The sequence below is a fragment of the Anomaloglossus baeobatrachus genome, chromosome 1 (assembly GCF_048569485.1).
Source record: "Anomaloglossus baeobatrachus isolate aAnoBae1 chromosome 1, aAnoBae1.hap1, whole genome shotgun sequence".
In the NCBI taxonomy this organism is placed as follows: Eukaryota; Metazoa; Chordata; class Amphibia; order Anura; family Aromobatidae; genus Anomaloglossus; species Anomaloglossus baeobatrachus.
The window spans coordinates 776,659,862-776,685,469 of record NC_134353.1 but is presented as its reverse complement, the minus strand read 5'-3'; the positions used below and the strand labels follow the sequence as shown (position 1 = coordinate 776,685,469).

The 25,608-nt window shown below is 41.5% G+C and overlaps 1 protein-coding gene across 3 annotated transcripts in view; it reads left to right on the top strand.

Annotated features, from left to right (window-relative positions):
- The window catches only part of GRAMD2B (GRAM domain containing 2B), a 104,468-nt gene that overhangs the window by 74,964 nt on the left and 3,896 nt on the right, over window positions 1–25,608 (top strand). For all 3 annotated transcript variants that reach the window (XM_075324851.1, XM_075324857.1, XM_075324864.1), the window contains 6 exons: window positions 9,680–9,757; window positions 17,209–17,320; window positions 18,363–18,467; window positions 18,567–18,645; window positions 20,664–20,768; window positions 24,414–24,504. In XM_075324851.1, the coding sequence (XP_075180966.1) occupies window positions 9,680–9,757; window positions 17,209–17,320; window positions 18,363–18,467; window positions 18,567–18,645; window positions 20,664–20,768; window positions 24,414–24,504 (570 nt within the window). The remainder of the gene's footprint in view (window positions 1–9,679; window positions 9,758–17,208; window positions 17,321–18,362; window positions 18,468–18,566; window positions 18,646–20,663; window positions 20,769–24,413; window positions 24,505–25,608) is intronic.

Sequence of the window (25,608 nt, the reverse complement as noted above, 5' to 3'; positions counted from 1 at the left end):
TATGTCACTTCTTTTGTGCGTTGTGGCTGCGTTCTCTCCCCCATTGAAATCAATGATGTGGGGTCAGAACGCAGCTACACCGCATGGACCTGCTTTTTTGTTGCGGTCCGCGGCCTTTGTCGGCACGCCAGAACGCAGGCATTTACCTGGAAGTGAGGTCAAGAGGCTTCCTGTTGACCTCACTTCCTGGCAAAGCCCCCGGTGTCGCCAAAGTGCCCGCCCCGACCCCCGACACCCCCCTCCCGAAAATCCAACATGGCCGCGCGCACAGTAGCGCACCGGCCGCCCTGCTCCTATGATTTCTGTCGCATGTGCAATAACACATGCGACAGAAAAATGCACCCAGGCCCTGCCCGTTCACCCCCTATTCCCCCCGGTGTCATACATACCTGTCCGGTCGCAGCGCTGATCCCCCGCGGCCTCCGCCTCCTCCTTCACAGCAAACGCCGGTCACATGTGCAGAGCAGCTGACAGCCAGCACTGTGTTCAGTGTGAGCTGTGCTGGCTGCTCGGCACTCTGCAGCTGTGACCCGGGGAGAGTGGGTGCAGATTTTTGCACCCACTCTCCTCAAATGGAGGGTCTGCCCTCCTAGAAAATGGGGGATACGTTCCCTGAACGTGCACCCATATTCTAGAAGGTCCAGAGCCGACGTGGGACATCCAAATGGATTTCTGCGGACCCATTTTTTTTATTAAATTGGAGAACAAGGGAATGATTTGGGGAGTGTTTTTTTCTAATAAAAATTTTTTTGTTGTCTTTTTTTGCTTTTGTTTACTGTCAATTAGTTATGTCGGGTGTCTGATAGACGCCGTGACATCACTAATTGCTGGGCTTGATGCCAGGTGACATTACACATCTGGTATCAACCCCATTTATTACCCCGTTAGCCAACGCACCAGGGCGCGGGATGAGTTGGGGCGAAGCGCCAGGATTGGCGCATCTAATGGATGCGCCACTTCTGGGGCGGCTGCGGCCTGCTATTTTTAGGCTGGGAAGAGTCCAATAACCATGGCTCTTCCCACCCTGAGAATACCAGACCCCAGCTGTCAGCTTCACCTTGGCTGGTGATCTAATTTGGGGGGACCCCACGTTATTTTTTTTTTTTTTTATTCTTTATTTATAAATAAAAAAAGCCTGGGGAGCCCTCCAAATTGATCACCAGCCAAGATGAAGCTGCCAGCTGTGGTTTGCAGGCTACAGCTGTCTGCTTTACCCTGACTGGCTATCAAAAATAGGGGGGACCCCACGCCATTTTTTTCATTTTTTTTTTTTTTATTGGATAAATACTAAGCTAGGCACCCTTTAGTGCCACATGAAAGGTACTAAAGGTGCCAGCTTAGAATATGCAGGCGGGGGTGGGACGTTCTATATATTTGACATCCCTTCATCCATTGACGCTTTTTAGGCTGTGTGTCCACAATCAGGGTTTGCAGCGTTATGGGCGCTGAGTGTTTTCCCTGCGTCCATAACGCTGCGTTGTGCAGTAGAAGCACAGTGGAAGGATTTTTGGAGATCCCATGCCCACTGTGCTTCTTTTCTCTGCAGCATAAACTGACCGGTAGCGTGGGCTTCCCGAGCCTCAGCATGTCAATTTATGCTGCGGAGACGAGAGTGTTCTCTGCAGGTAGCATAGAGCTCCACAGCAGCCTGAACCCAAATCGTGGGCATGGGCAGCTGCAGGAAGGCTGACACTGTACTAGACGCCGTGTCGCTGGATCATGGCCACATAGCCTTAGGCCCCTTTCACACGTCAGTGATTCTGGTACGTTTGTACTTTTTTTTTAAACGTACCAGGATCACTGACATACGCAGACCCATTATAATGAATGGGTCTGCTCACACGTCAGTGATTTATCACTGCACGTGTATCCGTGCGGCGTACCCGCGTGTGCGTGATTGCCGCACGGAGACATGTCCATTTTTTTCTGGCATCACTGATGTTCCACGGACCACGCAGTGGTGTGATCCATGAAACACGTGCCAGAAAAAAACGTGCTTTTAAAATAAAAATCATTTTAACTCACCCGGCGTCCAGCGATGTCCTCTGCAGCCCGTGCAGCTTGCTGCTTCTGAGCCGGCTCATTATTGTCGCGCATATTCATGATGCACGACACAGCCGACCCGGAAGCAGCTGCTGCGGGGGTCAGCGCCGGCCGGATGCTGCACCGCGGGAGCGATCAGCACCATGGAGAGCGGGAGCGGGCACAGGTGAGTTGATTTCTAAGTGCAATCACGGGCCACGGAGAACGGAGCCCGGATTGCACTTAGACAACCCATGTGTGCCGTGATTCACGGCACACGGAGGGACATGTGCGTGTTTTACACGCCAGTGAAAAACGTCAGTGTTTTTCACTGACGTGTGAAGCTGGCCTAAAAGTGAGAATATTGTTGCTACAGCAACATTTTGGGTGAAGTAGCTGTGGATTCAAAATGCTTAATATACTCCTGAATAAAATCCTTGATGGGTGCAGATTCCAAAATGGGGTCACTTGTGGGGGTTTTCTGACGTATAGGTACCTAAGGGGCTTGGTGCGCGAAGTTTATTTCAACTTTTCCAAAATTCAAATGGTGCTCCTTCCATTCCAAGCCGTCCCATTTATCCAAACAGAATGTGGAGAAGGAAATGACATCACAGGTTTTTTTTTTCCAAAGGTCTGTGTTCAACCAACTTTATTATCACTGACAAGTCTTAAAAAACGCACCTAAAAAAACGCATGAAAAACGCATGCGTTTTCGATGCGTTGTTTCTCAAAAAGCATTGTTTACAATTCTCCCCTCTGCCAGAGGGTGCGTTTTTTTCCGCGCGGAAAAAAAAGCAACGTGTGCACATACCCTTAATTGGTCCCTGGTGCAAGCTTCAGAGAAGGTCCATCCAGAATGCAAAAATGTGAAGAGAAAAAGCGGCACTACTTCACAGCCAAAAAAGATGAAAAAAGTAAAACTGTGCATTTATGTACACTGTGTGCATTAAAATGCAGCGGCGAGGCCGGGTGCAAGCTGTCTGGAGGGAGCTTGCGCCCAGCCTCGCCACTGCATTTTAAGGCCATGTGCGCACGTTGTTTTTATTCTTGCGTTTCCGCAGCGTTTCGAGCTGCAGAGTTTTAATGCAAAATTGCATGAGTTTTTTTCATTTCCAGTCAGTCTATGGGAAATAGGGCTTCCTTGTGCGCACGATGCTTTAAAAAACGCTGCGTTTTTTTGTAAAAAATTTGTCAATCTTTGCGCTTGAAGAAGCAACATGTCAATGTTTTTGCCATTTTGGCAGCATTTTACTAACATTGAAGTCAATGAAAATTATCACAACGCATCCAAAATCAAAATTCAAGCGTTTTTACATGTTTTTTTTGTCAAAATAGCATGGGATTTTAGCATTAGTGAGGTAAAGAGGTTTTCATTTTGCCCACACATGTAGCCTGACTTTAAAAAAAAAAAAGTCAAACAATAAGATAAATATATTTTTAACATAAATATTAAATCTCAATAATATTTTTGACAAATTATAATGTGTGATTTAAAGTTTCATTTTTTTTTTCTAGTGTTTGAATGTTCAAACTTTATTTAGTAGTGTCTTTGTATTGAAAACGCATCCCATTCTAAGCACTGAAAAATGCATGCAAAACGCGTCAAAAACGCATGCATTTTTCCTGCGTTTTTGTGGTCACAAAGAAATTTGACATTGACAAATTCTGCCAGAGGATGCGTTTTCATCTGCAAGTAACTGAACCTAACGTGAGCACATTGCCTAACGTACACAGTCTGAATAAAAGGTTTTTGTTTTGTTTTTTTTTATTTTTTTTGGGCGTGAAGTATTGCCGCTTTTTTCTTCTCACATTTTTGCATACTTTGACTGTTTTAACTACACTTTTAATTTATGAAAAAAAATAAAAAATAGTATTGATGAAGAGAAGAAACATTGTAATATATCTCACAATCCCCATTTGTTAGACTTTTGTGCCTTTTGCGCTCTTCATTCACTCTCAAATTGCTCAAATCTGTCTACAGCGAGGGATCAAATTACTACTCCTGTTAGAAAAGCCTAAGGGAAACACTCACAAGCAGAAACTACTGAGGCTCTGACTTAGGGCTGCTTCTCACTTGCGAGTTTCTCGCAGTAGAGCAATGCGAGAAAATCTCGCATTGGAATCGGACACATGTTAGTGAATGATTCAGCTCTCATCTGCGATTTTTTTTTTTTTTTTTTTTTTTTTTTTTTTCTCCGTCCAGATCGGACTGAGAAAAAAATCGCAGCATGCTGCTTTTTTGCGAGTTTCTACTGCGAGTTTCTCCAATGCAAGTCTATGGGAGCGTGTAAAAAATCGGATGTCACGGGACGGCACTCACACCATCCTAGTGACATCCGATTTTCTAAATAAATTTCTCGCATGTTTCCTAAAACACTGGAAACGAGCGATGTCTCCCAATGTCTGTCAATCACTATTCTCTGTCAGTCGGTCTCTCCCTCTCGGTCTCTATTCTCTCTCTGTCGGTCCGTCACTATCTCTGTCCCTCTCTCACAGTCTGTCTGTCAGTTCCCCCCCTCTCTCATACTCACTGTTCCCCGATCTCCGGCGCGGCGCTGCACGGCTTTCTCACTGCTGCGGCGGCTTTTACTATTTTGAAAAAGCCGGCCGCTCATTAAACAATCTCGTATTCCCTGCTTTCCCTGCCCACAGGCGCCTATGATTGGTTGCAGTGAGACACGCCCCCACGCTGAGTGACAGGTGTCTCACTGCACCCAATCACAGCAGCCGGTGGGCGGGTCTATACTGTGCAGTGAAATAAATAAATAAAAAAAAATGGCGTGCGGTGCCCCCCAATTTTAATACCAGCCAGATAAAGCCATACGGCTGAAGGCTGGTATTCTCAGGATGGGGAGCTCCACGTTATGGGGAGCCCCCACCTAACAATATCAGTCAGCACCCGCCCAGAATTGCCGCATACATTATATGCGACAGTTCTGGGACTGTACCCGGCTCTTCCCGATTTGCCCTGGTGCGTTGGCAAATTGGGGTAATAAGGAGTTAATGGCAGCCCATAGCTGCCACTAAATCCTAGATTAATCATGTCAGGCGTCTGAGACACCCTCCATGATTAATCTGTAAATTACAGTAAATAAACACACACACACACACACACACACACACACACACACACACACACACACACACACACGAAAAAATCCTTTATTAGAAATAAAAAAACAAACACATTCCCTCATTACCAATTTAAGCCCCAAAAAGCCCTCCATATCCGGCGTACTCCACGGACCTCCAGCGTCGCTTCCAGCATGAAGGTGACAGGAGCTGCAGAAGACACCGCCGCTCCGGTCACCTCCAAGCAGCAACTGAGGTGAGTAGCGTGATCAGCTGAGCTGTCACTGAGGTTAATCGCGGCCACCGCTGGATCCTCCAACAGTGACAGCTCAGCTGATCGCACTACTCACCTCAGTTGCTGCTTGGAGGTGACCGGAGCGGCGGTGTCTTCTGCAGTTCCTGTCACCTTCATGCTGGAAGCGACGCTGGAGGTCCGTGGAGTATGCGGATATGGAGGGCTTTTTGGGGCTTATTAAATTGGTAATGAGGAATATGTTTGTGTTTTTTATTTCTAATAAAGTGTGTGTGTGTGTGTGTGTGTGTGTGTGTGTGTGTGTGTGTGTGTGTGTGTGTGTGTCTGTTGTAATTTACAGATTAATCATGGAGGGTGTCTCATAGACGCCTGACATGATTAATCTAGGATTTAGTGGCAGCTATGGGCTGCCATTAACTCCTTATTACCCTGATTTGCCAACGCACCAGGGCAAATCGGGAAGAGCCGGGTACAGTCCCAGAACTGTCGCATATAATGTATGCGGCAATTCTGGGCGGCTGCTGACTGATATTGTTAGGTGGGGGGCTCCCCATAACGTGGAGCTCCCCATCCTGAGAATACCAGCCTTCAGCCGTATGGCTTTATCTGGCTGGTATTAATATTGGGGGGGACCGCACGCCATTTTTTTTTATTTATTTATTTCACTGCACAGTATAGACCCGCCCACCGGCTGCTGTGATTGGGTGCAGTGAGACACCTGTCACTCAGCGTGGGGGCGTGTCTCACTGCAACCAATCATAGGCGCCTGTGGGCGGGGAAAGCAGGGAATACGAGATTGTTTAATGAGCGGCCGGCTTTTTCAAAACAGTAAAAGTCGCCGCAGCCGTGTGAACGCCGTGCAGCGCAGCGCGGCGCCGGGGATCGGTGAGTATGAGAGGGCTGCTAACTTCAGTCACTCGGGGGATTAGTGGTCACCGGTGAGCCCTTCACTGGTGACCGCTAATCAGGACGCGGCACAGACAGAGCCGCAGCATGACAATGAAGTCGGGTTAAGTTCACCCGAGTTCATTCTGATTGTGCGGCTCTGTCTGCTGTCTGCCATTCAGCTCTGCTACATGGCTGTCTGTGTCTGCTGTCAGCGGCCATGTAGCAGCGCTGAATGGCAGATGAAATAGTAAAAAATACGCATTACACACGGTAGTAAAATCATTAATTTATTCAGAAATAGCATCGCACTTGCGTTGCACTCGCACCTAACGTGAACTAAAATCAGCCGAGTTTTTTTTCAGCCCAGTCGGACCGATTTTACTCGCATAATGTGTTTCCACCCTTAGACTTCTAAAAATGCTTGACTGAGTTCATTTTAGGCTGTGTGCACACATTGCAGATTTGTCACAAAACCTGAAGGGTTTCCTGATGCTAACTAAGTGAATGAGAATCCTGAAGTCTCGTTCACATGTTGAATATATATATATATATATATATATATATATATATATATATATATATATATATATATATATATATATATATATATATATATATATATATATATATATATATATTATATATATAATATATATAATATATATAATATATATAATATATATAATATATATAATATATATAATATATATAATATATATAATATATATAATATATATAATATATATAATATATATAATATATATAATATATATAATATATATAATATATATAATATATATAATATATAATATATAATATATAATATATATAAAATATATATATATATATATATATATATATATATATATATATAATTTCCTTGCAGATTTCTATTTGCAGCATGTCAATTATTTCAGTGTTTTGCTGCAGCCTTCACCCATACCAATAATGTATGGGAAAATCTGCACAAAAAAAACTCTGCAAAAAAACTGTTTTCCCTGCCGTGAGATGCAGAAATGTTAGAAAGTTCTGCCTCACTTTGTGTGCACATACCCTAATGGCTTGAAGTAGTGGTATTTCTCATGTACACACTAAATCTTATTCTGAAAGTCGTCAAACAGTTTAAAGGGAATTTATCTGCTGATTCACTGTGTCCAAACCACCAGAAAAACTAATCTGAGCCTAGCAGCACGATTGCAGTAGGGTATAATTTTTCTCCAATACATTCTGGATTTTAGAGAATATAAAGTTTGTAGATCTGACCGGGGAGCGTAGACAAGTCTGATATGATTGATGTATCTTTTCCTATGGTAAGACCTAGTAATTACTCTTATTGGCGCTGGGAAAAGCCGGCCAGGTGTGCTGCCGGACTGACCATGGTCCCCAGTCATATCTGAAATCTATGTGCTCTGAAATCCAGAATGTATTGGAGAAAAATATATACCTGAATATAGTCGTGCAGCCACACTGATTTCATGGCGCTGATGGTTTGGGCAGTATAAATCAGCTTACCGACTCCTGTTAAGCTTTCTGGATGGAACACTCTTTCATTTCTTATATTGGCGCTGACCTGGTGTGTTTTCAGGTGTATACATAAAATTAATAATGGTAAATGACTATGATCCGTTCCTTTATGTGAAATATGGGTAGACGCAAACGTGGGTTGTTTTTTTTTTTTTTTTTTTTTTTCAGCACAGTGTCATTTGGCTACGACTTGGGTTGTTTTGGCTATATTTTGTGCTTTAACATGGCCGGTTTTTAAGGTTTATCCATAACTTATCGCCTTATCTGTAGGTCTAATACAGTACGTTACAAGGGAGAAACATTAATAGACTTCTCTGACCTAATGTCTTGGGAGTCTTGAATGTCTTTAAATTAGGATAGATCCTAAAGGGGGCTTTACACACAGCGATATCGCTAGCAATATTGCTGGCGAAAGCACCCTCCCCCGTCGTTTGTGCGTCACGGTCAAATCGCTGCCCGTGGCACACACTAATTCAGAGCTGTCACATGGACTTATCTGCCTAGCGACGTCACTGTTGACGGCGAACGGCCTCTTTTCTAAGGGGGCGGTTCGTGCGGCGTCACGAAGCGTCCGCCCAATATAAGCAGAGATGAGCGGCAGTAACATCCCGCCCACCACCTTCCTTCCTCATTGCCGGCAGCCGCAGGTAAGCTGTAGTTCGTCGTTCCCGAGGTGTCACATGTAGCGATGTGTGCTGCCTCGGGAACGACGAACAACCAGCGTCCTCAACAATCAACGATTTTTTGAAAATGAACGACGTGTCAACGATGGACGATTTGGTGAGTTTTTTCCATCGTTAATGGCCGCTCATTGGTGTCACGCAACGACGTTGCTAACTATGCCGGATGTGCGTCACGGAATCCGTGACCCCGGTGATATATCGTTGGATACATCGTTGCGTGTAACGTGGCCTTTAGACTTTTTTAGCAAGAAAATCATTTACTAAAAAGTCCCTCTTAGTCTTCAGTAAGAGCAAGCCAGCAGTGACCGACATCTGACTGCTTTCTTTTAGAGGACACTTGTCATCAGAAAAAAATATATGTATTTACCTGCAGCCATTGTGCTAATGTGCGGGTAAATACTGTTCAAATCATATTTGAGTGTCTAACTGAATGCTTGGCTGCAGGGAAAAGAGCAAGTTGCTTTTTCTCCCTACAGCCACTTGGTTCAAGTCAACATGATGGGTCCGTAGTGGTGACCGCTCACTACAGAGTGTACGTGCTGGAATTGTGTTCACTGCTCGTGGTCTGACATGTTGTGCACAATGTGCTGAGCGGGATGTCTCTCAAAGTAGCGGGTAGTAGGTTGATTACAGCTTGCTGTGTATATGGCGCAGACCATGCTTTTATGCCACCTATTTGACTGGAGCTTAGTTAACTAGTTAAACTCCTTATCCCCTTTAACTTCTCCATGGACAAGGCTAGCAGTTGGATCTTGTGAAAGGTAAGCTATGTTCAAGAGGTCAAATATAGGAGAAGAAGCAGAGGAGCATGACTGCAGGCTTAAACTCAATTCTTCAATTACACTGGAAATGTTAATTCACTTCTAAGGGTTTTTATAGATAACACTGCTCTGTTTAAAATATAAGGTTTAACATAAAGTAACTCTTGTGTTGTCATTTGTTACTATAATGGGTCATAATATCAGTTAAAACTATGCAGCAAAATGGTGTCACAAATGGCTTCAGGGAATTGAACACCCAATGGGTAAGGCACAGTGTAGCTCTGGATATGTACATAATTACACTTGGGGTGTAGTAGCACAGAAAATATTATGTTCTCAGCTGGCTGGCCTGAGGCTAGTGACATTTTCACCACCATGTTCTGCAGGATTCTGTGTTTGTCTTTAAAAGGAAAAAAAAAATATTTAATCTGGCTAATACAACAGTCCTTATGTTTTTGTTTCTTTTGTTTTTCTAGAATGTTAGCACCGGAAACAGTCCAAATCCTTCTTCAGAGCGTAGTTACAGAGGAGAACGTCCTGCTTCATTTCCCCTTGTAAGTGACGTGTCCTTGACGCTATGTAATGCTGTAAACCTCTGGCCTGTTTAGTAATAGCACCTGTAACATAACTAGGGATGATCGAATACCGCAAATATTTGCTGAATAAATCGCCGTTATTCGTCTATTCGCGAATATTCGATGCGCAATGTAAGTCTATGGGAAACCCCGAATAACAGCTATTAGGGCTTCCCGTAGACTTACATTGCGCATTAAATATTCACATAGTGGCGACCTATTCGGAAAATATTCGCGAAGCCGAATATTTGAGGTATTCGATCATCCCTAATAATAACACTCAGTTTTACTATTTTTCTTAGTTTTTTTTTATTTATTTTTTTTTTTTTTTAATATATCATTCTCCGGCTATACATGTTGTATTCGGGTAACTGAAGTTAGTTAACCCCTTAATGACTATGTAAAATTGTTGCAGCTAGCAGTCAGTTCTGCAGCTTTAAGAGCTTCCATATATCCACTACAAACTACCTGAACTATGGCAGCATTTTTGCTCCATGGAGTCTACAGTTTTGACACTCATTTGAAACTACAAAATCAATATAGGAAAATTTGTATTAAAACAATTAAAAATGAACTGAAAAAAAACTAAATCTACACGAAATGACCTGCTATACCTAAATAGGCATTCCACTGTAACGCCCCAGGGGTGATGATCCTGTTCAGGGACGCCACAGGTCTTGTTCGATATGGCAACAGGTAAAGTCAGTTTTTATTTTGTCATGACGCCACTCACGGCTTGCGGTCAGTGATGTCAATGATCGCCGCTACATGTTTTACGAGCGTCTGGGGCTGATGGGGTCTGCAGCCAGATGATGACGCCTCCCATGAGTGAGGCAGGCCCCAGGGGCTTGGGTGAGCAGGGTAGTGGATCCCAGAATAACACAGGCTGAGTCCTAAAGTCTTTCAACTGGTTTTTACTCACTCAGATGTTATAGTGAGCTGACCCGGGCATTGCTGAGATTCACCAGGTAGGACCAGGGCTCCTTCGGGCCAGTCTGAGGGTAACCTGTTAGCTCGCCTTCCTAGCACTCTGTGTTCGGATAACCCCCTGACTTTAAGTACCATGGGGGTCTATCCAGGGAGTCGCAACTGCCTTTTCTCCCCTGTGTTTGGCCTGTTTGCTGGCAGCGTGGACCAAGTGAGATGGCTTCTGGCTCTGTCCCCTTATGGGTCCCTGCATTGCTGCTGAGGCTTGGACTCTGTAAGGTCGGTGAGGTACTTGTAGTTTCCCTCACCGGCAGGTTTAGCAGGTAGTTAAAACTGAAGTCTGCTCTAGGGACCTGTTCCCCGTACGTGCCCAGTCACCGGCAACCTCATACTGACTGACCAGGTGACCGTTCTCCCCCGCTAACTGTTACTACCCTCGTGCAGGGTCTGACTAGTGGCCACGCACGTATCCCCTAGCGACCGACGCTCACCACTTCCAGACTGGCTTGCTCCACTCCTTTCCTGACAACCTCTGCACTTTAGCTCCCAGCCCCTCCACTACACCCCTTGAAAAGATTTGAAAGCAAGCCCTCTCTGGAGACTACCCAAGGGTCCCCTATAAAGGTGTGGGAGACCTGGTTGCTATGTGTCTGTGCGTACACACCTTGTTCTGACCCTTAGGATTACCTGGTAGTACTGTCCCAGCATGGGTGCAGTACTCAGTGGTGCCTGACCAGGTCAGGGGCGCCACACCACTATAGAGCCACATGCTCAAAATTAATTTCTAGTTGGCACATGATTTATGCTGGGTGTTAGTAGCTCAAGCTTTAAAATTATTAGTGGTGCTTGCTCCGTTTTCAATGATGCAAATAGAAGTGACTGAAAAAGTCACATGCACAGATGCCGCTGTGTGGCCATGATAGGGCCACTATACAAAAATTGGTGCTCTGGTGCCTGCATCTGAGACATTGACTACATGTCCTGTGAGAATATTTTTTTAATGTCTGTTGTACAAATTAATATAACCCCTGGCTATTCATTTTTGCTGTGCCTAAATTTAAAGGGAAGAGATCACCAGAATTTTGACTCCTAAACTGAAAGCCACATATTGTAGAGACTGAGACCCTGATTCCAGCAATTTCACTGACTGGACTGCAGGCTGTAGTTTTGGTAATTTCCCTCTAAGTGATTTTCGCTAGAGGACTAGTAAACCTGCTGCCAATAGTCCATATTCATGAGCTCTGAATAACCCTGCCCCACCACTAATTGGCAGCTCTCTGCCTGTGCACATTGTACACAGAAAGCCGTTAATCCAATGGAGTGGGTGAGATTACACAGAGCGCTGCATTCAGGGAACTGGTATATTGTCAGCAGATGAGCTTTTTTTTTTTTTTTTTTTTTTTTTTTTTTCAATCTAAACTGCACCAAAGCAGCACCATAAGTTTTATTTCTCGTTGGACTAGGATCTGTGAGTACATATTTCTGCTATCAGATGGGTTAAGCAAACCTTTTTTATAGAGAACCTCCCATCATTTTGTACATTCTATACTGCTCAGATTATGATAAAGATCTGAACAAAAAAAATATTTATGTTCAGCATTTTGAGGAACGTGTTGACCGCTGGAGTGGTGTTTTTTTATCTAAGGTGCCTGCTCCCAGTTTTATGCTCACCCTCTAGAGTTTTCACCTTTTATTGGTGCTGCTACTGTCGGTCTCAAACAGTATGTGGATTGCTCCAGTGTTTCATGGAGCATATCAGAGGTCACTCTTCAATTTAAATCTAGAAGAACCTCATGGCTCTCATAGACGTGCATTGAGAGTTTGATGTAACTTCTGACTTCCGGCCAGTCAGTTGTGGACATTAGATGACACTGCGGGACCAGAATGGCTCTGCAAAAAGGATGAGTAGAAGACCAAGGGTAAGGGACCTTTTTAGATTAGAAGCACCATTACAGCAGTGAAAAACAAAATACTGGAGTATTGCTTTTAACAAACTGAATTTTATAAGCCAACTTCCATTATTTCCAAGGGGGTTTTAGCAGAGATTTTTATGGGGGCGCATACTTTTTCCAATGCTGCCTTTTTTTATGAATGACCTCATACAGGAATTACAAACAATGGAAGGAAGAAAAGGGTTAATCTCCTGCACCGCCAAGCCAGTCTAGATGATGTAGATAAAATATGATTTATTGATAATCTACATAATCTGGACTGGCTTGGTGACACACAAGATTAACCCTTTTCTTCCTTCCATTGTTTGTATCTCCACGTGGGTTTTTCAGTGGCTTTCAGGCGTTTTATGGTGGTTGTGACCTGCACAACCGCACGAGGTGAACCTCTGAGTTGTGAGTTGAGTATGCTTTACCATATCACACATATCTCACCGCCAATGCTTATGGTGTTTACAATTTTAGGGGGAGTAGAGTAGACCTGACAGGGCTGTGAAATGAATGCAACAGGTTATATAGACTGATATGCATCTATACCAGGAGCATTATTACCTTATGCCTATAGATGTAAAGCAGTATTTAGATGTCGAATTGTGTCATACTGTGATTAGTGAGTTCTGTTCACACAATAGTCTTGCCATATCACACAGAATAACAGTTCTAAACTACTCTGGTGTTTTTTAGTTTTTTGGGGTTTTTTTGTTTTTCCAAATTACATTTAACATTCTTTAGAGTGCTTGACCAGTGTGAAATAAGTTTGCAATCACTCTAACTGCAGACTTATGAATCCTTCCAGCGCGCACACATACAGTGACACCTAGTGACTGCAAACATATCATTTTAGACCAGGCAATCCCCTTTTAATAGGCAAATTTCCCCAGAGAAGAATCTGTTAACACCTTGGTTGAATAACAAATTGGTATATTAACTTGTAAAGTTAATATCTCCAGACTGAGATGAGAAGTTGACACTCCTCCTGTGAGTGTGACACTGACAGGTCTTATCCCATACAATGCATAAACATTGCAGGATGTTACACCAGAAAATCAATGTCTCAAAACTAGAAAAACTATGAAAAAAAAAAATAGTATGAAAGTGTGCAAAAGGTGGCAAACTCTAATTTATCACTCACCATACTGACTAAAAAAAAAAAAGTTAATCACTTTTACCAAGGAGTGAATGACTAGGGAAAGAAAATAACAATTTGATTTTTACTTTTTTTTTTTTTTTTTTTTTTTTTTTTTCACCCTGCCACCTAAAAATCTAAAAGGCAATAAACAATTTATTCCAAAATGGTACCAATAATTTTTATAGCTCTCAGAATATGGCAATGCAAAAACCAATACATTTCTGTAAATTGTATTTTTAGAGCATATAAATAAAATTAATGATTAGCAAGCACGACCATGCTCTGTTACGCGTAACAAGCAGTTGGATTTTCAGATGGGAGCGACTAGTGTGCAGAATGGAAGTCAATGGGGAACTCTAGCTCGAGTTCCCCATTGACATCCATTACACTCAGTACACATCCGACCATCCAACTGCTCATGACTGGTATGGAGAATGATGGTGCTCACTCAACACTACAAAATATAATTTTATTACCCTGGAGTCACTTTAGTTGTACTGACCCTTTAGTCTTTTTATGTTTACTGCACGAGAACCAGAATGAGCAAATAAAGAGAAAAAAAATTAAATAAGATTGCGGTTTCCCAAAATTTGGAATAAAACATAATAAAGTTTATGTATCTTCAAATGGCACCAAGAAAAACTTCAACTCCTCTTACAAAACACAAGCCCCCAATCAGATTTGTTATGTCAACAGAAAAATTGAGGTTTTCCATCTTGCAAGTAGCTCCTAAAACCCAATCCAGTAGAATCCCTGAAGTATGCCCAAACCACAGTTGGGCTATGTGCGCACACTCAGGATTTGAAGCAGAAAATTCTGCCTCAAATCCTGATGTGTTGGCAGGAACAAAAACTCTGAAAAATATCGTTTATAAACCTGTGAAGCACCCGAGAGCTCAAAAAGGTACAAGTTTAATTCTTCAAGAGGTGTAGTTGCCAAAATGACATTTTATAAGGTTTCAACTCTTTACACCCCCCTTCCCGTGTGTGTGTGTGTGTGTGTGTCCAAACAGTAGATTTAATAGAATAGTTCATACGTCAGCGTAGTCATTGGTTGTAACCTCCTGTAGTCTGAAATGTTTGATTGGCACTTATTAAAAAATTCCCCTATTGGGTGTATGACATCACAAGCAAAGTTCTTATTAGGGGATTTTATTTTGCCTGTTTGACTCATTTGAGCTTCATGCTCCCTGATGACGCCTGTATAGGTGAAACATGTCGGGGAGGCTTGACTCTGGTTTTAAACAGCCAGTATAGAGACTACAATTACTGTTCTCTATGGTGAATGATATTGACACACGGCTGGTGCTTATCCATAGGAATTGATAAGATAGGAATGAATTTGTGCTACTAGCAAATAGTCCAAAACTGTGTGTTTTTAATATAATTTAGTGCTTCATTATTTATCAATTAAAAGTTAACTTTTCGTTCAAATTGGGTCTTATTGTTAGTTTCCACATAGAGCAACTCCATTATTGCAAACAATTGTATAAACTAGTTTACACTGACAAGGCGTGTAGTTGCATAGTTATAATTTGCATTACAACAATAAACATGAATTGCACTACTCCCCCCGTGGAAGCACGTGAGTCTTCAGGATAAAAGTTGTTATATTTACTGGTATTTAGTATAGGGGTTTAGTTGCCTTTTGCAAATTGCAAACAGTAGATTCTGACCACGAATGGGGCATCAACGCATTCACTGCAAATTACTTAATAAATATTTCAGAGCAGTCTCACTCATTACAGGCTGAGAATTAAATATTTCAGGCTAAAACTTAAGCAGAAAAAAAATTAGAAAAATGTAGAAAGGGTTAAAAGTTTTAAGAGCAATTTTTCATCTTTAACAAAATAAAAGGTAACCTTGCTGATGGGAGGTAATCCTATGGGAAATATTATTTGTCACTATATTGTGGGATATGGCTGTTTTTATAATTCCAAGTTGAAAATTGCAGATTGCAGTAATTTCTACCAAATTACAGATAGGTTTTATTTAAAATATTTTAGCAACCTAAATTCCCCACTAACCTGAAGCACAAGGTGTCATGGAAAAACTGTCTAAGAATTATTAGAAATGGAAAAAGCATTTCAAAATTACCATGACGAGGTTTGATTTTCAAAAATGGGTCTGTCAGGAAGGTGACACTTGGGCTTCAATGGTATGGGGTGTAGGAAGGCAGATGAAACGCTGAAACAAGCTTTTTTTTTTTTTTTTTTTTTTTTTTTTTTTTTTCTGCCATGGTAGTCATATTTTACGCATATATGTATCTGGCATTATGTATAACTAAAGTAGAGCAGTAAATTTGGGGTTATACATAATGCAATGTACCTCTAAATAAAGCTGAGCCTAATTTTTTTTTTTTATATTTTTGAACATTTGTTTTTCCTTAACAAATTTTTAGAAGTGAAACCTATCTCATTTTATGTATGAAAACACTGGGCAACTACAGACTGGTGATTCTACTAAACACAACATTTTTGCGAATATTAGGCCAGGTGCTGAAATAAGTCAGGTCTGACCCTCCTGCTTGTGAGGTCCCACAACCCTCCACGGCACCTTACTGTGAAAGCCCGAGAGCTCACATGTTCTCGCGAGATCTTGCATGCTGCTTAGTAAATGATGCAGAGAGAACTGGTTTAGTTCAGAGTGCAAGATTTTGCGTTTTTTTTTTTCAATGAGGGGGCCATGAAGAGTTCAGGGATTGCGCTCTCCATGAAAAGATCCCAAAACTTGGAAGTTCAGACTTTACTTTTGCTTCAAAGTTGGGTCCTTTTAGCCTGACAGGGAAACTTGTCGTCATTTTTTTTACATTTTTTTTTTTAAATGTTTAGAAGAATCCTCATTATGTCTGTACACTGCTTTATTAAAGAAGATAAAAAGTCAGTCATTGAATGATTCTTTCTAAATTTAAAGTATAACAATCGTTTTTTTTTTATTTTTATTTTGTAAATCAATAACACACATGAAAATGAACAACTTTGTAATACATCTTATCTGGGAAATTTGGCTTTTTTTTTTTTTTTTCTCTGCCAGAATTGATCAGTCATGATCAAAATTCTCAATTCTGAGTAAAATCTGTAATAGAAAAGGGGGTGGAGTTTTGCCTCTAGATCCTCCTACCTTTTAGTCAATCTCATAAGTAACAACTGTCATCTATCTACATAGCAGATGGCATTTGTTATTGATGAGATTCTAGCTCAGTAATGGGAAAGTCTTCACTGATTAGAGATTTTATGTAAGAATTGAGAATTTTGATCGATTGTAGCAATTTAGTCTGCTAAAATAAGCAACTATGTAATATATCTTAATGGGTACTATTGATTTATTAAATTCAAAATTTTAAATCACGGTTATGCTTTAAAACAAAATGTTCCATGTTTGACATACCACTGAAAGGGTTCAAATTTATAATTTGCATATTTTCAGGACTTCAGTGTAGATTTTTCAGAAATTGATGGTTTGGTGCAACATCGGAGAAAGGATATGGAAGAATACAGCAGCACTGGCTCTCAAACCCCAGAATCTGAAAATTCACAAGGTTGGTGTTGGTGTAATTTTACTCTTGAGTTCGTTGTCATAACATTATAGCACCACTTCAGAGGGGACATATTAAGTCCCATGCCCCCTGCTATACTTCACGTTCGGCATCAACGTACATATCTTTTCACTGACACTCTTGTCAGTCTGGAGCACTTTGTGACCTGTCAGATGCTCTAGTGTTTCGTGGAGGGCATCAGATGTTACAAATCAATAAAAGTCTAAGAGCCTAGTTTTGGCTCTTATATACTTAAGAGCTTCTGTGGCTGTATCCCAGCCATCGGCTGTTACGGTCACAAGAAGGCTCCAATTGATCAGAGGGACGCTGATAAAAGGTGAAGACACCAAAGGTAGAGTATAAGACCAGGAGCAGGAGACTTGGATTTAAAGAGCCACTCCAGCACTGTAAAAAAACTGGAATGGTGCTTTTTGTGCTTTCCAATTAATAAAAGTAGCCAGGGATGGTGTCAAACCAAAAAACACATGCTCTAACATTAGAGGTGGTACTACATTAGCATTGAACTCTGGACCATCAGATTAGTGATCTTTTTTGAGGGGAGGGGGGTATCTTGCACTTTTCCTGCAGATTTCTCAAATAAAAACATATCCGCTTGAGTGAAACTTGCCAATATGATATAAAAAATGGGTATTGTATTAAGGCTTGGTTCATAAAAATCTGAATTTTTCAGCCTTGACTTGATTAGGGTCGTGCTGGAGTCACACGCCAAATTTAAGAGGCAGTTGTGTCTCACAGGTGTCATGCACCTTGCCACTAAGCTTACTCCAGTAGGGTAAGATTTGTGGCCTAATATATGCCACTGCTCTTCATGAATTTGACGAGCGGAAACTGCCATGCCCCCCACTTTGTCAGAACTAGGTGAAAATGGCATGAGATTGCCATAAGACATTTGTGCCAAAAGATTTTTCAAAGATTTTTACAACAGAATTCTGGTGTAAAAGCTTTAAATTGGGCCTTAAGTGTTTAACCTATTGTATTGATTCTATCGTCTACATTTTTTTTATACTTTATTTTCCACTTCTAGAATTCCAAGAACTAAAGAGTATCATTTCAACTCCTCATTTGCCTAAGATTCTGGATAAACCATTGAATGTCTCTGATAAAGTGAAATTGACTGAAGGAAGTGTTGGTAATTTTATTTTTTATATTTTTTTTTTTTTTTTTTATACCATTAAAATAACTGTATTGTAAAAATTCAATAAGAAAAAGTAAATATTCTTATTTTCAGTTTACAGGAGTTGGTTTCAAAGAGTGAACGTTCAGCAAGTTGTGTCACTGAATGGTTTGCTTTTCTTCTATGCAATTCTGTAAGTGTAATTTTTCAATTAATAGTCTTGATCTGCCTAACATTTTCAAAGGTTAATCGACTAAACCAGAAGGTTATTCAGCAAGTAAGTAATAGTGGAAATATCTCAGGCATCTATTATGATAGACCTGTGTTTAGAATAGACAAATAAGGAACAGAAGAGTGTGCTAAAATGTCTGGATCACCACTGAATAATAATCAAAAATCACCACTGATTGATATTCAGTGGTGATTGATGATTATTAATGATATTTGATTATTATTCAGTGGCGGTCCCTTCCTTGTTTGTTTTTTTTATTCCCTTTTTGTCCTATGGGAGATTTCACTTTGTGTGTTGCCCTCCTATTTCATGTTTGTGTTTAAGAGAAACTGTGGAAAAAGAAGCGCAATAGGGTCTTACCCCAATATATACGGGGTGAGGAAATGAGCAGTCCTACTCACCAAAAGGGGCTGTGAAAGTCACAACTCCTATAACAGCATGTAACTCAAAGCCACGGCAGCGGTCCCCACAAGGCAGATAACAGAGCAGTAGAGATGGGTTTCAAAGCCACGCCAATGACCAACAGATCATGAAAGCTTAAGATTTATGTTGCTTTTTCATGCGCAGGTCTACGCGTTTCAGGAGACTCAGCTCCCTTCCTCAGGACAAACTGGCAAAGAACATCAAATCTCTTTGCTGCCGTTGCGTCGGCGCTTGTTGAAGCGCTGAAATCTTGTATACAGTGCTTGTAACAGCTGTAGCCAAATCTCTGGCCCCAGCAGCTCCTACTTTATACTTTGGTGTGGGCATCCCCACCAGTCAGCAGCTTTGCCAGGCTAATAATGACTATTGTATGCCCAGCAACCCCTGTAACTGCTAATTATTCGGAATAGCAGGAGATAGAAATTATACATTTTCTTAAAGGGGTGGTTCACCCATATTTTTTATTGTCTAGATCGATATTATATTGAGAAACAATGTTTCTCTCAAATACCTTGTGTTGTCAATAGTGCCTGTGAGAGGCGCTATTGCAGACCGCTGCTCCCTGTCCAGTGACGTACCCGTCCAATGCTGCCACGTCACATCCGTGCGGCCGGCTACAGTCTTCCAGACTCTGAGCTGTGAGCGGTGTTTCACTGCTGTCGCAGCCCATTTGCTCCCCCCTCCTCCCTCCTAGCACAGCACGGCGCGTCTCCTGCTCCCCCCTCCCTCCTCCCTCCTCGCAGAACGCTGCAAGCAAGAGACGTGCTGTGAGGGAGGAGGGAGGGGGAGCAGGGAGCAGATGGGCTCAGAACGCAGCCGGCTGCACGGATGTGACGAGGCAGCATTGGACGGGTACGTCACTGGACTGGGAGCAGCGGTCTGCAATAGCGCCTCACAGGCACTATTCACAACATAAGGTATTTGAGAGAAACATTGTTTCAATATAATATCGATCTAGACAATAAAAAATATGGGTGAACCACCCCTTTAATCACAGATCTACCTCCCAAATTTTAAACCTAATGGGGATAATCTGGTCAGCCTGTCATTGAAGAATAACCATGCTTCTCTGCACAACAGAAGTAAAGTCAAAATCTTAACAGAAGCTAAATCGAAATGCTTTAGTAAAACTTGTAAATTGGCCAGACTTTAAAGAAAGCAAGAGCTAAAATTCTTCAGATGTTATTGATTGCTGAACAATAATGGCTATTGCTTTAAATGGATAATTTACCTTTTGGTTAACGTCACTGGGATGCTGCATCATCTCGCATCTGATATATCCAACTGACCCATGTAAGCACATACTGTATTTGTAATATCTATTAAGCTTGTATATGGGCTGTATCTGTTTTTATAGCATCACCATTTAGATGCATCAGGTGGAGTTAGAATATACAAGACATATCTTGTGAATCAAAGAAAGATTTCTCTAGAGAGTGGGAGATCTGACTTCTTTTTCTTTTTATATTTTTTTTTTTCTTGTAACCCCTTTAATTTTGCTACACTTGTGTTTAGTATTAATGTATTGTTACTAAAGTTAATGTATTTGTTTGCAGAGTGTGCCTCTTGATTATCTCAACCTTCTATATGCAATCAAGAATTCTGTACCTCGAGGAATGCCTATCTTATTTGAGCACTGCAAGAGACGCTGCTTTGAAAGAGTAAGAATGTTCTTGCTTAAATAAAAAAAAAAATAAAAAATAGGACTTGGAAGCTTCAAGTAGACAAGTGGTGTTTTTTAATTAAAAAAAAAAAAAAAAAAGTTTATTGCTCTTAGTCATGGGCTTTAACGCTGCATCATTGTAATTGTACAGCTAGAGTTGAAGCTCCTTTAGGGCTTGTGCGGATGTTGTGTAAATTTATGCATTTATGCTGCGTTTGGCACTGCAGCGTAAATGTGCAGGGGACACAGGACGCATGCAATCTATGAATGTGCATAATCCATCCGCACATTGCTTTTTTGAACGCAGCGATTTGGGTGCTAAAATATTGACCCGAATCCGTGTGTTCAAAAAAGCAGCATGTCAATTATTCTGTGCGCTTTGAATGCAGCTCCCACTCTGTCTTTGGTGGGGGCAGCATCTAAAGCGCATGAAATCTGGATTCATTCTGATAAAACACTGCATCCATTATGCAGTGTTTCTGCAGCGATTTGAAGTGCACATGTGCTGTCAAATCGCTGCAGAAAATTCAGCAGGTACGTGTGAACATAGCCTAAGGGCTCATGCGCACGTTGCCGAATTTCATGCATTTACGTTGCGTATTGCACTGCAGCGTATATGCATGCGACCTGCGTCCCCTGCACAATCTGAAGATTGTGCATGAGACGTGCGCACGTTGCGTTTGAGATCGCAGCGATTTGGATGCCAAAATTTTGTTCCAAATCGCTGCGTTCTAAGAAGCAACATGTCACATAGTCTGTGCACTTTGGATACAGCTCCTGCTTTGTCTATAGGAGAGGCTGCATCCAGAGCGCATGAAATCTGCTTTTTTTTTTTTTTTTCTGCAGAAACACTGCATTCATTATGCAGTGTTTCTGCAGCAATTTGACGCGCACATGTGCTGTCAAATCCCTGCAGAAATGTCTTCAGGGACACAACGCAACGTTCGCACACACCCTTAATCTAATCTAGCAGGGGCAGATTCGGTCGCTGGCTGTGGTATACACTGCTGTTTCTGTCTTTTCTTTTGCTGTCTACATAGCTTAATGAGCACTATGTGGAGAACAGAAGACCTTGGTGATCACATTATCCTAGCAGAAGCAGATCATCCCTGCCTGTGAAGTCTGTTTTCCCTGTAACTGGGTCTCTTATGAATGCCTCGGTTACAGTGTAAACAAACAGTAAAAAGAACTGATCCTCAGATCTTTTAATGGCCAAATTATGTATAAAAAAATGTGTAAAATATCTGCAAAAAAGACTCCACAATAAATACAAAATCATTTTATATAGCTATAAATGTTATTACATTCAGAAAACCTAAATACCTACAAATTAGGCAGCCACTTGTTCAACAGGTAATATGATATACATCACATTTCACAATTAAAAAAAAAAAACTTTTTCTATATGTGCGTCAGAAATAATGTGAATTGTGTAGTAATTTTAATGTACACCAAAATAGGGTTTAACAAATTAAATATGGCTGCTAAAAAAATCTTTTCGGACCTGACCGCTAATGGGTTAAACCTGCTTTGGGTTGTAAAATGAGCATCAGATTTCTTAACCATTTTAATTTGGACTAATTGGATTGATTATTGCTATTGCAGTTTTTGGTCAACTTTAGGGATAAGCAGGCCTGTGGTTGTTTGGGTCCACTTAACACCGGACCGTGAACCCCATATATATTAGTCAATTGGGACCTGAAATTTTGGGCTTTAAAATGATCATACTAAGATCTAGGGGGTCTGCAAAATGAGGAAATGACCAGGACAATTGCCCTGCAAACAAATGAAAGGGAATAAAAAATGTGTGTGGAGTATTAGGCTGGATGGGCCAATTTTGGCTCCTTGCCCGCCTCTTTCCAATTTCCACAGCACCAGGGCAATCGGGGTAATATTATTGGGGTTGTCAGCTGTGAATTGAAAGCTGACATAAAGCCCAGGGGTTAATGTATAGACACTTTTCAGACACCTCAATTACTAATCTAGTAATTGAAAGTAACCACACACACACACACACACACACACACACACACACACACGTTTATTTGAAAGTCTCCTGCACACGCCCTTGTTCTCCAATTTATTAAGAATAAATTCTTGAAGTTCTGATGTAATGCAATGTTGTAATGTCCCATGACGTCCATTGAATGCTATGGGGTCTCGTTCTCAAATTTCTCATGAGAAATTCAGTGCCTGCCACTGACCAAGTGACGTTTGGAGCCTTGGTCTGAGAAATCTGACTCCACAGGATTCAGTGGATGTTGAGAGATATTACACCATTGGATTACAGCCATGAGAAGTTCGAGTTCATAGTTTTTATAGTTTGGTTTCGGTCATCACTATTTAACTTTAAAAAACCAAAACAATTGAATGAGGTTTTTTAAATGTATAGCGATATTACTGTTGGTAACCAAGGTATGACATAAGTGTGACAACACTTATTTTAGAAAGAAAAAAAAAAAAAAGTTCTTGTTCTCCTGTACTTGTGACTGAACCGATACTTATTACGATGTATGAAACTTCATATAAGTAGTTTAAGCCTTGCATGGCTTTGGCATATTCCATGTTCCTTTATTATATTAAAGCCCTACAATCATTCATGTCAGGCCAAAATTTCGGAAAGTAATTGTGTAGCAAGTCAGTGACTCCTTTTTAGCCAAGAAATTGTTAAAATGCATTCAATATTGTTTGCATTCACTGAGCAAGTGACTCTATATGGCAAATATTTGTGAATTACTGCAGTTTCACATGTATTTGCCAAACTGCCTCCATTTGAGTTTATCTTTAAAGGAGTTGTACCATAAATGTAAATTTTTACCTATTAATAGGATGGTAATAACTTAATTATAAGGGTCACATAACATGGAGCCTCACTGACCAAAAGAACAGGATTTTTGGAGTATGAAGCTTCCACATGCCCACAATTGCTTCATTCCTTGTGGCTTTCCAAAACATAAAGACAAGGATCCTAGGAGTGTGATCCAAGCAATGAGAAAATAAGGAACATGGGCTACCTCTTACTGGGCAAGCCTTTTACGTATTTAGAGGCAAACAAGCTTAAATGAACATTCCCATATTTTTTTTTTTATTTATTTATTTATTTTTTTGTATGGGGTGGGGGAACATTCAGAGAGGTAATTGGAGAGATGGTTATACCATAAATGTCTAAGATGGGAAAACTCAATGTGCAGTTTTCCACCACCTGGATCGTCATAAGAACCTGTATGAACTTTATATGTATTTAAGGGAACTCCCCCCTTCCTCGCCCCTTTTTTTGATGCCTCAGTATAAGATGAGCCCCACAAATAATATAGTAAGAACCCAGATCAGTCCATGGGTGCCATATTTGGTCGGTTTAACACCTCTGAAGTCCTGCGTTCTGGTTACAATACCTGCTCCGAACGCTGTCTCCTGACCAGAACGAAGTGCCTTTTTATATGTGCCTGCAAGGCAGTTGGCTTAGATCAGAGTCCCAGGTGCCAAGTATTACTGTCCAAGCACAGTCTGTGTTTTATGGCCATTGGGCTGTGTTTGGCATGCATGCTTTGCATACTAAACTGTAGGACTGCTTTCGATTGAATTGTTTTTAGTACAACATTGTGTGTTTTTGTTCTTGTGTGTAATTATTTTTTATTACTCTTAGATGGTCTATACAACAAGGTGCGGGAAGTTGGCATATAAATGCCTATGCAATCTGTGAGGAATTAACAGCAAATCTAGCAAAATTAGATCAGGTAATTTTATTTCCAAATACCTGTCTGCGCTCATGACACATGAAGGAAAAGCAATCATTTACTGAAGCAAGAACAACACCAATCTGTTCATAGAAGTTTCCATTCCATTATGCCGTTCCTCTTGACAAGGGGAATTATGAATTGTCAAGTGGCCATTACTACTTCTTTTCTCTGCGGGATAACAGAAACATGGTCTTGATATTCTGAAGTGTGTGTGTGTGTGTGTGTGTGTGTGTGTGTGTGTGTGTGTGTGTGTGTGTGTGTGTGTGTGTGACCAGACGTCCAGAGGGCTGACAGGTCACTTTAAAGCAGATGTTTTGTTACTTTTTCTCTCTAATATAATGTAAATAAAAGAAACGTGGTTGACCTACGAATCGTTAGCAGACTTGTACCTATGGTTGGTGGGTTTGTGGTTTTAGAAAATTTCTAATTTTATAATGTACCATAATCCCTGTGTGGTACAGAAAGACTGTGTACAAAGTGCTGCTTGCTGAAATGATAAAGCTATCAATACACGAAAACATTAACACTTCTGTGTTGTGGCCGCCATTTTATGCCTGAGGCTTCAGGACAGGAGCATAATGGTTAGTGCAGGAATTACTGTTCAAACACAGACAACATACCGTATTTTTCGGACCATAAGACCCACTTTTTTTCCCCCAAATGTTGGGAGATAGTTGGGGGTGCGTCTTATGGTCTGACTATATAGGGCTGCGGCCGGGAATGAGGGTGCTGCGGTGGAGCGGGTCATCGGGGGCACGAGCAGGCAGAAGCAGCGCCTGCCGTGACCACGGGGGCCCGCTCATTACATATGCACGCCCATCCTCCCGCCCATTTCTCAGCGCAGAAGCCGGCGCTGACAGGTGGGCGGGAGGACGAGCTGGGACGCGCGCATAGGAAAGAGCCGGTCCGCATGATCACCCCTGGCAATTACAGCCTGGAGTGATAATGTGCGGCTGTATTCACTGCCCCCCCCCCCCGCGCGTCATCATCAGCGCGAGGTGCAGTGAATCAGTACACTCACCCGTCCCCGTGTGTGGAGCCGTCCCCCTGCAGCACGCGATGTCTTCCTGTCTGTGCCGGTCAGCTGAGCTGATCAGCTGA